We start from the raw sequence: 14,501 nt of genomic DNA, 5'->3' as shown, positions 1-14,501 counted from the left end.
TACCTTAAGGACCAGGAGGGACAGATGATTATTGCACAGTAACACAATACCTTAAGGACCAGGAGGGACAGATGATTATTGCACAGTAACACGGTACCTTAAGGACCAGAAGGGACAGATGATTATTGCACAGTAACACGGTACCTTAAGGACTAGGAGGGACAGATGATTATTGCACAGTAACACAGTACCTTAAGGACCAGGAGGGACAGAGGATTATTGCACAGTAACACAATACCTTAAGGACCAGGAGGGACAGATGATTATTGCACAGTAACACGGTACCTTAAGGACCAGGAGGGACAGATGATTATTGAACAGTAACACAATACCTTAAGGACCAGGAGGGACAGATGATTATTGCACAGTAACACGGTACCTTAAGGACCAGGAGGGACGGATGATTATTGAACAGTAACACAATATCTTAAGGACCAGGAGGGACAGATGATTATTGAACAGTAACACAATACCTTAAGGACTAGGAGGGACAGAAGATTATTGCACAGTAACACGGTACCTTAAGGACCAGGAGGGACAGATGATTATTGCACAGTAACACAATACCTTAAGGACCAGGAGGGACAGATGATTATTGCACAGTAACACGGTACCTAAAGGGCCAGGAGGGACAGATGATTATTGCACAGTAACACGGTACCTTAAGGACCAGGAGGGACAGATGATTATTGCACAGTAACACGGTACCTTAAGGACCAGGAGGGACAGATGATTATTGAACAGTAACACAATACCTTAAGGACCAGGAGGGACAGATGATTATTGCACAGTAACACAATACCTTAAGGACCAGGAGGGACAGATGATTATTGAACAGTAACACGGTACCTTAAGGACTAGGAGGGACAGAAGATTATTGCACAGTAACACGGTACCTTAAGGACCAGGAGGGACAGATGATTATTGCACAGTAACACGGTACCTTAAGGACCAGGAGGGACAGATGATTATTGCACAGTAACACGGTACCTTAAGGACCAGGAGGGACAGATGATTATTGAACAGTAACACGGTACCTTAAGGACCAGGAGGGACAGATGATTATTGAACAGTAACACAATACCTTAAGGACTAGGAGGGACAGAAGATTATTGAACAGTAACACGGTACCTTAAGGACTAGGAGGGACAGATGATTATTGCACAGTAACACGGTACCTTAAGGACCAGGAGGGACAGATGATTATTGAACAGTAACACAATACCTTAAGGACCAGGAGGGACAGATGATTATTGAACAGTAACACAATACCTTAAGGACTAGGAGGGACAGAAGATTATTGCACAGTAACACGGTACCTTAAGGACCAGGAGGGACAGATGATTATTGCACAGTAACACAATACCTTAAGGACCAGGAGGGACAGATGATTATTGCACAGTAACACGGTACCTTAAGGACCAGGAGGGACAGATGATTATTGAACAGTAACACGGTACCTTAAGGACCAGGAGGGACAGATGATTATTGAACAGTAACACAATACCTTAAGGACCAGGAGGGACAGATGATTATTGAACAGTAACACGGTACCTTAAGGACCAGGAGGGACAGATGATTATTGCACAGTAACACGGTACCTTAAGGACCAGGAGGGACAGATGATTATTGAACAGTAACACAATACCTTAAGGACCAGGAGGGACAGATGATTATTGCACAGTAACACGGTACCTTAAGGACTAGGAGGGACAGATGATTATTGCACAGTAACACGGTACCTTAAGGACCAGGAGGGACAGATGATTATTGAACAGTAACACAATACCTTAAGGACCAGGAGGGACAGATGATTATCGAACAGTAACACAATACCTTAAGGACTAGGAGGGACAGATGATTATTGAACAGTAACACAATACCTTAAGGACTAGGAGGGACAGAAGATTATTGCACAGTAACACGGTACCTTAAGGACCAGGAGGGACAGATGATTATTGCACAGTAACACAATACCTTAAGGACCAGGAGGGACAGATGATTATTGCACAGTAACACAATACCTTAAGGACCAGGAGGGACAGATGATTATTGCACAGTAACACGGTACCTAAAGGGCCAGGAGGGACAGATGATTATTGCACAGTAACATGGTACCTGAAGGACCAGGAGGGACAGATGATTATTGCACAGTAACACAATACCTTAAGGACCAGGAGGGACAGATGATTATTGAACAGTAACACGGTACCTTAAGGACCAGGAGGGACAGATGATTATTGAACAGTAACACAATACCTTAAGGACCAGGAGGGACAGATGATTATTGAACAGTAACACGGTACCTAAAGGGCCAGGAGGGACAGATGATTATTGCACAGTAACATGGTACCTTAAGGACCAGGAGGGACAGATGATTATTGCACAGTAACACAATACCTTAAGGACTAGGAGGGACAGATGATTATTGCACAGTAACACAATACCTTAAGGACCAGGAGGGACAGATAATTATTGCACAGTAACACGGTACCTTAAGGACCAGGAGGGACAGATGATTATTGCACAGTAACACGGTACCTTAAGGACCAGGAGGGACAGATGATTATTGCACAGTAACACAATACCTTAAGGACTAGGAGGGACAGATGATTATTGCACAGTAACACGGTACCTTAAGGACCAGGAGGGACAGATGATTATTGCACAGTAACACAATACCTTAAGGACCAGGAGGGACAGATGATTATTGAACAGTAACACAATACCTTAAGGACCAGGAGGGACAGATGATTATTGAACAGTAACACAATACCTTAAGGACTAGGAGGGACAGAAGATTATTGCACAGTAACACGGTACCTTAAGGACCAGGAGGGACAGATGATTATTGAACAGTAACACGGTACCTTAAGGACCAGGAGGGACGGATGATTATTGAACAGTAACACAATACCTTAAGGACCAGGAGGGACAGATGATTATTGAACAGTAACACAATACCTTAAGGACTAGGAGGGACAGAAGATTATTGCACAGTAACACGGTACCTTAAGGACCAGGAGGGACAGATGATTATTGCACAGTAACACGGTACCTTAAGGACCAGGAGGGACAGATGATTATTGCACAGTAACACAATACCTTAAGGACTAGGAGGGACAGATGATTATTGCACAGTAACACAATACCTTAAGGACCAGGAGGGACAGATGATTATTGCACAGTAACACGGTACCTTAAGGACCAGGAGGGACAGATGATTATTGCACAGTAACACGGTACCTTAAGGACCAGGAGGGACAGATGATTATTGCACAGTAACACAATACCTTAAGGACTAGGAGGGACAGATGATTATTGCACAGTAACACGGTACCTTAAGGACCAGGAGGGACAGATGATTATTGCACAGTAACACAATACCTTAAGGACCAGGAGGGACAGATGATTATTGAACAGTAACACAATACCTTAAGGACCAGGAGGGACAGATGATTATTGAACAGTAACACAATACCTTAAGGACTAGGAGGGACAGAAGATTATTGCACAGTAACACGGTACCTTAAGGACCAGGAGGGACAGATGATTATTGAACAGTAACACGGTACCTTAAGGACCAGGAGGGACAGATGATTATTGCACAGTAACACAATACCTTAAGGACCAGGAGGGACAGATGATTATTGCACAGTAACACGGTACCTTAAGGACCAGGAGGGACAGATGATTATTGAACAGTAACACGGTACCTTAAGGACCAGGAGGGACAGATGATTATTGAACAGTAACACAATACCTTAAGGACCAGGAGGGACAGATGATTATTGAACAGTAACACGATACCTAAAGGGCCAGGAGGGACAGATGATTATTGCACAGTAACACGGTACCTTAAGGACCAGGAGGGACAGATGATTATTGAACAGTAACATGGTACCTTAAGGACCAGGAGGGACAGATGATTATTGAACAGTAACACAATACCTTAAGGACCAGGAGGGACAGATGATTATTGAACAGTAACACAATACCTTAAGGACCAGGAGGGACAGATGATTATTGAACAGTAACACAATACCTTAAGGACTAGGAGGGACAGAAGATTATTGAACAGTAACACAATACCTTAAGGACCAGGAGGGACAGATGATTATTGCACAGTAACACGGTACCTTAAGGACCAGGAGGGACGGATGATTATTGAACAGTAACACAATACCTTAAGGACTAGGAGGGACAGAAGATTATTGAACAGTAACACGGTACCTTAAGGACTAGGAGGGACAGATGATTATTGCACAGTAACACGGTACCTTAAGGACCAGGAGGGACAGATGATTATTGAACAGTAACACAATACCTTAAGGACTAGGAGGGACAGAAGATTATTGAACAGTAACACGGTACCTTAAGGACTAGGAGGGACAGATGATTATTGCACAGTAACACGGTACCTTAAGGACCAGGAGGGACGGATGATTATTGAACAGTAACACAATACCTTAAGGACCAGGAGGGACAGATGGTTATTGCACAGTAACACAATACCTTAAGGACCAGGAGGGACAGATGATTATTGCACAGTAACACGGTACCTTAAGGACCAGGACGGACAGATGATTATTGAACAGTAACACGGTACCTTAAAGACCAGGAGGGACAGATGATTATTGCACAGTAACACGGTACCTTAAGGACCAGGAGGGACAGATGATTATTGAACAGTAACACAATACCTTAAGGACCAGGAGGGACAGATGATTATTGAACAGTAACACGGTACCTAAAGGGCCAGGAGGGACAGATGATTATTGCACAGTAACACGGTACCTTAAGGACTAGGAGGGACAGAAGATTATTGAACAGTAACACGGTACCTTAAGGACTAGGAGGGACAGATGATTATTGAACAGTAACACGGTACCTAAAGGGCCAGGAGGGACAGATGATTATTGCACAGTAACACGGTACCTTAAGGACTAGGAGGGACAGATGATTATTGCACAGTAACACGGTACCTTAAGGACCAGGAGGGACGGATGATTATTGAACAGTAACACAATACCTTAAGGACCAGGAGGGACAGATGGTTATTGCACAGTAACACAATACCTTAAGGACCAGGAGGGACAGATGATTATTGCACAGTAACACGGTACCTTAAGGACCAGGACGGACAGATGATTATTGAACAGTAACACGGTACCTTAAGGACCAGGAGGGACAGATGATTATTGAACAGTAACACAATACCTTAAGGACCAGGAGGGACAGATGATTATTGCACAGTAACACGGTACCTTAAGGACCAGGAGGGACAGATGATTATTGAACAGTAACACAATACCTTAAGGACCAGGAGGGACAGATGATTATTGAACAGTAACACGGTACCTTAAGGACCAGGAGGGACAGATGATTATTGAACAGTAACACGGTACCTTAAGGACCAGGAGGGACAGATGATTATTGCACAGTAACACAATACCTTAAGGACCAGGAGGGACAGATGATTATTGAACAGTAACACGATACCTAAAGGGCCAGGAGGGACAGATGATTATTGCACAGTAACACGGTACCTTAAGGACTAGGAGGGACAGATGATTATTGAACAGTAACACAATACCTTAAGGACCAGGAGGGACAGATGATTATTGAACAGTAACACGATACCTAAAGGGCCAGGAGGGACAGATGATTATTGCACAGTAACACGGTACCTTAAGGACTAGGAGGGACAGATGATTATTGCACAGTAACACGGTACCTTAAGGACCAGGAGGGACAGATGATTATTGCACAGTAACACAATACCTTAAGGACCAGGAGGGACAGATGATTATTGAACAGTAACACAATACCTTAAGGACTAGGAGGGACAGAAGATTATTGAACAGTAACACGGTACCTTAAGGACTAGGAGGGACAGATGATTATTGCACAGTAACACGGTACCTTAAGGACCAGGAGGGACGGATGATTATTGAACAGTAACACAATACCTTAAGGACTAGGAGGGACAGATGATTATTGCACAGTAACACGGTACCTTAAGGACTAGGAGGGACAGAAGATTATTGCACAGTAACACAATACCTTAAGGACTAGGAGGGACAGATGATTATTGCACAGTAACACGGTACCTTAAGGACTAGGAGGGACAGAAGATTATTGCACAGTAACACAATACCTTAAGGACTAGGAGGGACAGATGATTATTGCACAGTAACACGGTACCTTAAGGACTAGCAGGGACAGATGATTATTGCACAGTAACACGGTACCTTAAGGACTAGGAGGGACAGATGATTATTGCACCGTAACATGGTACTTTAAGGACCAGTTTCATTCAAAACACATTTCTTTACAAGATACTTTTAGTTGGGGGTCCTCGCTCCCTCTCTCCTTTAGTTTGGGGCTTTTTGGCCTGGAAGAAAGAGTTAATGTAGCCCATGTAGAATAACAGATACATCATTACCCTGTTGAAAAACAAGCTTGTCTATAATGTCAAGAATCAGGGAATTGAATCATAATGACAGCTATTTTTGCTGATCTTCCAATTTGAGTCCATTCATCAAGTTGACTTGACAATTGGATATTTCTGCTTCAGTGTGTCTTTTAGAGACTGAAGGTGTCTCGTTGTGCTCCTCTCTTTTCAGAGCACTGAAGTCCAGTCACCACTCTTTGTGTTCCCTGCTAATTGTGGACACTCCAGGATTCCAGAACCCACATCTCGCGCAGCAGCAGCGGGGAGCTACATTTGAGGAGCTGTGCCATAACTACACCCAGGAGAGGTTGCAGAGCCTGTTCCATGAACGAACCTTTTTCCAGGAGGTGGAAAAATACAAGGAGGTGCTGTTGGGGCGACAGATACAACATTTGAGCAATATAACTCTAAAGGGGCTTGAATGCACTGTAGTCATAGTCTTCTTCATCTTCACCTTCTGTCAACTTTCAATGATTTCTACATATTGCTCCTCAAATGGAATGATCAGATTTATTCAACCAGATCAAGTAATGGATAGTTTCTTAACCAACTTGCTGCTTTTGTGTATTACATTTGATCTGATGTCCCCCTCTTTTTTGTCTAGGTAACTAACCAAAGCCCTTATGCCCTCCTGCATTTAGGAAAACATAGAACTTGCTTTAGATGACATAGAGTCCACTCCTTCAGTGTCTGTAGCAGCTATCGACCAAACCTCGCCGCAAGCTCTGGTAAGCAGAACCCTCAACTCCCATGTACGGTGCAGACCGAAGGTTTGGACACACCTTCTCCTCGTTCAATGCCATCTTTTCTTTATTTCCATGACTATTTACATTGTAGATTGTCACATCAAAACTAGGAATGAACAACACATGTGGAGTTATGTACTTAACCAAAAAAGGGGAAGTAACTGAAAACATGTTTTATATTCCAGTTTCTTCAAAATAGCCCTTTGCACACTCTTGGCATTCTCTCCATGAGCTTCAAGCACAGCTGTGAAGTGAAAACTATTTCTTGAAGTTATTTCACCTTTTTTGGTTAATTACATAACTCCACATGTGTTCATTCTTAGTTTTGATGTGACTATCTACAATGTAAATAGTCATGAACATAAAAGAAAACCTTGCATTGAATGAGGAGAAGGTGTGTCCAAACTTCTGACCTGTTCTGTATATATTTCAGCATTTTCTGTATGTAAATTGATTCCTTTTCTATTTGAACCCTCTCTGGTCCACACCACTCAAAGCTGGATGTTTTTTTTTCTTTCTTTTGTTTTTTAGTATAATTGTATTGTTTTATATATTCACAGGTTTAAATTGGAATACACATTAAGATTAGTAAATGTCTTTCCTATCGCCACCCTGACTTTCATGAAAGAGACAGAGAGGTTTAATGTTGATGAAGGTTGGAGCTGTCATTGATTCCATGCTGCTCCAAGATCTGCCTGCACAATATTTTAAGAGGATAGAAATGCACGAAATACAACAGTAGTTGGGAAAAGGACTGCAAATTAAGCACAGAGAAGGTACTTTTAGAAGCAGTTTAATTTCAAAGGGGATAGTAGAGAAGATAGATAAGTGGGCATTTCTACTTCAGTTTGACTTTGTTTCTTGTTAACGTCTAACCTAGGACACAGTCTTCTGTAAAGTGAGAGTTGTAGACATTGAACATGTTGCTTCTTGTGACTCCCTCCAAAATATAGTTTGTATTAACTCTAAATCTGATAGCAGACATATTCATCTTCTCAAAAAGTGTATTGGCCCATTTAAGATGATTTGAAAAAAAGTTTCCTCAGGTGAGGCTGACTCATGGAAGTCACAGAAGTGAGAGTTATAGTGCATACAGTGAGAGTTCTGATACAAGATGTGTGAATAGAATAGAATAGAGTTTTATTGTCATTATTGCTGTGAACAGGTTCAAAGAACAACGCAATTGGAGCAGATCCCCTAAGGTGCATGTACAATATGCTAATACAAAAAGATAGAAAAGAGAGATGTATGTATATATATCCACACACATGCATATATGCAAACATATGAATATGTATACATATACACAGATAACATTATTGCACATTATAGTCCGAAAAAATAGAAAACAATTAAAACCATGACACATGAGGACATGATGGACACATTGTGCTGACTCAGTGCCTGTTTAATGCTACTATGGCTCTTTAGTCTATTTGTGCCCGCTTTTAGCACCCTGTAGTGTCTGCCTGAGGGTAGCAGTTGTAGGTGGCAGTGCCCGGGGTGGAATGGGTCTTTCAGGATGCTCTGTGCTTACCTGAGACAGGTCAGCCAGGGAGGGGAGGGGGCATCCGATGATCTTCTGGGCGGTCTTTATGACCCTCTGGAGCGCCGTTCTCTCTGCAGCCGTGCAGATACAGTAGGTCAGGATGAGTTTGGACAGCAGGTATGGTGCGAGAGTCTGTTGAAATAAAAAGTGTTTCCCGCCTTCCTGTTGGTCGTTTTTTCTTAATAATGATGTGGCAGCCGCCAGCGTCATCTCACAAGACCCTCGGGTGTTGTCAATGTCACTCAAGTGACCAAAGTCACGTCTTGCTGAAGATTGATGATCACTCATTTTTACCTCTATTTTTTTAATGCCTGGCTGGTGATGGACTGACACACCCTCCACCATGGACTGACACACCCTCCACCATGGACTGACACACCCTCCACCATGGACTGACACACCCTCCACCATGGACTGGCACACCCTCCACCATGGACTGACACACCCTCCACCATGGACTGACACACCCTCCACCATGGACTGACACACCCTCCACCATGGACTGACACACCCTCCACCATGGACTGACACACCCTCCACCATGGACTGACACACCCTCCACCATGGACTAACACATCCTCCGCCATGGACTGACACACCCTCCACCATGGACTGACACACCCTCCACCATGGACTGACACACCCTCCACCATGGACTGGCACACCCTCCACCATGGACTGACACACCCTCCACCATGGACTGACACACCCTCCACCATGGACTGACACACCCTCCACCATGGACTGACACACCCTCCACCATGGACTGACACACCCTCCACCATGGACTGACACACCCTCCACCATGGACTGACACATCCTCCGCCATGGACTGACACACCCTCCACCATGGACTGACACACCCTCCACCATGGACTGACACACCCTCCACCATGGACTGACACACCCTCCACCATGGACTGACACACCCTCCACCATGGACTGACACACCCTCCATCATGGACTGACACACCCTCCACCATGGACTGACACACCCTCCACCATGGACTGACACACCCTCCACCATCCCCTGACACACCCTCCACCATGGACTGACACACCCTCCACCATGGACTGACACACCCTCCATCATGGACTGACACACCCTCCACCATGGACTGACACACCCTCCACCATGGACTGACACACCCTCCACCATGGACTGACACACCCTCCACCATGGACTGACACACCCTCCACCATGGACTGACACACCCTCCACCATGGACTGACACACCCTCCACCATCGACTGACACACCCTCCACTAGGGACTGACACACCCTCCACCATGGACTGACACACCCTCCACCATCGACTGACACACCCTCCACTAGGGACTGACACACCCTCCACCATGGACTGACACACCCTCCACCATGAACTGACACACCCTCCACCATGGACTGACACACCCTCCACCATGGACTGACACACCCTCCACCATGGACTGACACACCCTCCACCATGGACTGACACACCCTCCACCAGGGACTGACACACCCTCCACCATGGACTGACACACCCTCGGCCTTGGACTGACACACCCTCCACCATGGACTGACACACCCTCCACCATGGACTGACACACCCTCCACCATGGACTGACACACCCTCCACCATGGACTGACACACCCTCCACCATCCCCTGACACACCCTCCACCATGGACTGACACACCCTCGGCCATGGACTGACACACCCTCCACCATGGACTGACACACCCTCCACCATGGACTGACACACCCTCCACCATGGACTGACACACCCTCCACCATGGACTGACACACCCTCCACCATGGACTGACACATCCTCCACCATGGACTGACACACCCTCCACCATGGACTGACACACCCTCGGCCATGGACTGACACACCCTCCGCCATGGACTGACACACCCTCCGCCATGGACTGACACACCCTCGGCCATGGACTGACACACCCTCCACCATGGACTGACACACCCTCCACCATGGACTGACACACCCTCTACCATGGACTGACACACCCTCCACCATGGACTGACACACCCTCCACCATGGACTGACACACCCTCGGCCATGGACTGACACACCCTCCACCATGGACTGACACACCCTCCACCATGGACTGACACACCCTCGGCCATGGACTGACACACCCTCCACCATGGACTGACACACCCTCCACCATGGACTGACACACCCTCCACCATGGACTGACACACCCTCCACCATGGACTGACACACCCTCCACTAGGGACTGACACACCCTCCACCATGGACTGACACACCCTCCACCATGAACTGACACACCCTCCACCATGGACTGACACACCCTCCACCATGGACTGACACACCCTCCACCATGGACTGACACACCCTCCACCATGGACTGACACACCCTCGGCCTTGGACTGACACACCCTCCACCATGGACTGACACACCCTCCACCATGGACTGACACACCCTCCACCATCCCCTGACACACCCTCCACCATCCCCTGACACACCCTCCACCATGGACTGACACACCCTCCACCATGGACTGACACACCCTCCACCATCCCCTGACACACCCTCCACCATGGACTGACACACCCTCCACCATGGACTGACACACCCTCCACCATGGACTGACACACCCTCCACCATGGACTGACACACCCTCCCCCATGGACTGACACACCCTCCACCATGGACTGACACACCCTCCACCATGGACTGACACACCCTCCACCATGGACTGACACACCCTCCACCATGGACTGACACACCCTCCACCATGGACTGACACACCCTCCACCATGGACTGACACACCCTCCACCAGGGACTGACACACCCTCCACCATGGACTGACACACCCTCCACCATGGACCGACACACCCTCCACCATGGACTGACACACCCTCCACCATGGACTGACACACCCTCCACCATGGACTGACACACCCTCCTCCATGGACTGACACACCCTCCACCATGGACTGACACACCCTCCACCATGGACTGACACACCCTCCACCATGGACTGACACACCCTCCACCATGGACTGACACACCCTCGGCCATGGACCGGTGGCTGGTGATCCATGTGGTGGGCAGCCCTGGTTTTAAGTAAGCAAAAAAAGGCATTTTCTGACCATTGTGGAAGGACGGGTATGACTTACAGTACATTTGAACTGATTATTACACCCAAACAGTACTTTTGAAACAGTGCTTAGAGGGTGAAAGAAGAAGCTAGTAAAAGGAAGAGGAAACACAAGAATGTTTCACAGTTTGTTTTTGCCAATCAAGTTGGAAAGAGTTCTGTTAGGCATGGTCACACCTTGTGTCTACTTACTTCTGCAACTTCACCATCCAGCATGTTTGCACACTAATGGTAGATACTGTACTTCTTCTACTTTCTACAATATCAGCATCCAGCATGATTGCACCCTAATGGTAGCTACTGTACTTCTTCTAGTTTTCTTGTTTAGCATTTGTCTAGTAACTGGTGAGTTGTGTTCATATCAGTGCTGATATTGCATTGGCAGCAACGTGGAGTTGATGTACTTCTCATGAATAAGAAGACATCATCAACCTTTTGGAGTAGCTCTTTTTCTTCCAAAAATAGGGAGGTAGCATACATTTCAAAAGTTGGATGATTTCCAAGGTGCATTTACCAGCATCTATGCTAGGTACAATGCTAACATTTCTACATTAACAATACAATCAACTATTGTAGGTTTTTCCCAACTTTACTTATTTTTCACATAAATCATAAATCATGACACACCACAAACTTGTACTGTTAAATTGACTAGTATCTTGTCTGGATCACTTTTGGTAATAACGGCGCTATTTGTCCAGTATCTAATAAGTTGTGTTCCCACTGTTGCAAAGCCCATGTTGAGAAGGTGAAGTGGCTCCTTACTCCACTTGGCTTGAAAGTCTGGGGCACACGCATTGTGATGATGTCATTGTGATGAAAGCACACATCAGCTGCATGCACAGAGCAGGGAAGGCTGGGGATGAAGTCATTGTGATGATGTCATTGTGATGAAAGCACACATCAGCTGCATGCACAGAGCAGGGAAGGCTGGGGATGAAGTCATTGTGATGAAAGCACACATCAGCTGCATGCACACAGCAAGGGGAGGGGGCTGTGGATGACATCATTGTAAATGTGCATAATAATAATGTCAGCCAGGCAAATTCAAAGGTAGCGTTCTCAGACTGAAAGTATCGTGTGCACTACGTTTCACTCATTGAAATGAAAGGCAAGAATGTGTGTGTAACATGCACAGTGTGTTCAGGAAAAGAGCGTTTAAGCAGGTCTAGGATGACCCCTGACATCAACACAGCAACATGCTAACCCTTTCCCAAACTCAAATGCTGACAATTCTTTCTAATCACATTCATCACTTTTTGGAATTTGTGTTCATCATGATTGATCACATGTGATTACTAACTTGCATAATTAAAAAAAGACCCCAGCATTTAAAATGTCATCCCACTCAGTGGCCTAGTGGTTAGAGTGTCTGCCCTGAGGTGGGTAGGTTGTGAGTTCAAACCCCGGCTGAGTCATACCAAAGACTATAACAATGGGAGCCATGACCTCCCTGCTTGGCACTCAGCATCAAGGCTTGGAATTGGCGGTTAAATCAGCAAAAATGATTCCTGGGCGTGGCACCGCTGCTGCTCACTGCTCCCCTCACCTCCCAGGGGGGGATCAAGGGTGATGGGTCAAATGCAGAGGAAGATTTACACAACACCTGGTGTGTGTGTGTGTGTGTGACAATCACTGCTACTTTAACTTCAACTTAATCCAGTCACACTATTAGCTTGAGTTCTTCTAGGCTGTATTTTGGAATACTTAAAGGACACATTTATTTGACCTAAGTTGACATGTTTGGTACCGTAGTGGGTTCTTACTTTCAATATTCAATGTTGTTACTTTACAGAATATTTCATCTATTTTCATGGCATTCTGAAACCTATTAAGTTCAGATAAATTCTCTATGTAGTGTTTTTATTCTTTTATGTAGTGTTTTTATTCTTGTCACTTTGACATGAAAGATGTTATGAAACTTAATAGCATATAAAATAACAAAATAAAAAATAACATTGCAGTTTCTTTACTGAGAAACTAATTACTCTTCCAATGAGGTAACTGAGTTACTAACTCAATTACTTTTTCGGAGAAGTAATTACTGCAAGGTAAGACGAGCAAGAGTGGACTCAATGTTGACGCAGTGTGAGTGCAGGTAATGTTCGGTAAAGATGTTAGAGTTGTGGCAGATACAAACAACAACAAGAAGAAGAATATTGCAGACAGGAAAAGATGCTCTTTAAAAACTGCATGTTGGGCTCTTGTTCACACCACCAATTAATGCAAGAACCAATGATGCTTGCAAGTTGCTGTACTACTTTGATATTATGCATTCAGAAACATTATGATGGTTTGTAAAAAAAGATATCAGGCCTTAAGTCTCACATTGTCCCACTTCAACCTAGTCGTGTTCTCAAACCTGCTCACCCAAGCTGAACACGGCTCTGAGTTGTTGTACTCTAAATATTTTCTTGCAGAAAGAAGAGCACTAGTCTGGTAGTTCTGAACCAAAAGAGATGAAAAAAACGCATTATTACTTCTGTCTGATGATGATGATGATGATGATGCGTGTCAGAGGAGGCGGGGCTTGTGAGTGCAGCTCACAAGAAGTCAAACATGCACTGATAGATTTATCCATGCATGTGTTTGATTGACACATTTTAGTCGTTATTTAAA

The 14,501-nt window shown here is 45.3% G+C and overlaps 1 protein-coding gene across 2 annotated transcripts in view; it reads left to right on the top strand.

Annotated features, from left to right (window-relative positions):
* Window positions 1–14,501, top strand: part of myo18ab (myosin XVIIIA b) — a 221,290-nt gene that overhangs the window by 53,163 nt on the left and 153,626 nt on the right. For both annotated transcript variants that reach the window (XM_061878303.1, XM_061878302.1), the window contains 2 exons: window positions 6,630–6,822; window positions 7,099–7,185. In XM_061878303.1, the coding sequence (XP_061734287.1) occupies window positions 6,630–6,822; window positions 7,099–7,185 (280 nt within the window). The remainder of the gene's footprint in view (window positions 1–6,629; window positions 6,823–7,098; window positions 7,186–14,501) is intronic.

The sequence above is a fragment of the Nerophis ophidion genome, linkage group LG18 (assembly GCF_033978795.1).
Source record: "Nerophis ophidion isolate RoL-2023_Sa linkage group LG18, RoL_Noph_v1.0, whole genome shotgun sequence".
Classification (NCBI taxonomy): Eukaryota; Metazoa; Chordata; class Actinopteri; order Syngnathiformes; family Syngnathidae; genus Nerophis; species Nerophis ophidion.
Note: the sequence above shows the minus strand (reverse complement) of the source record. Positions and strands in the feature narration are given on the sequence as shown.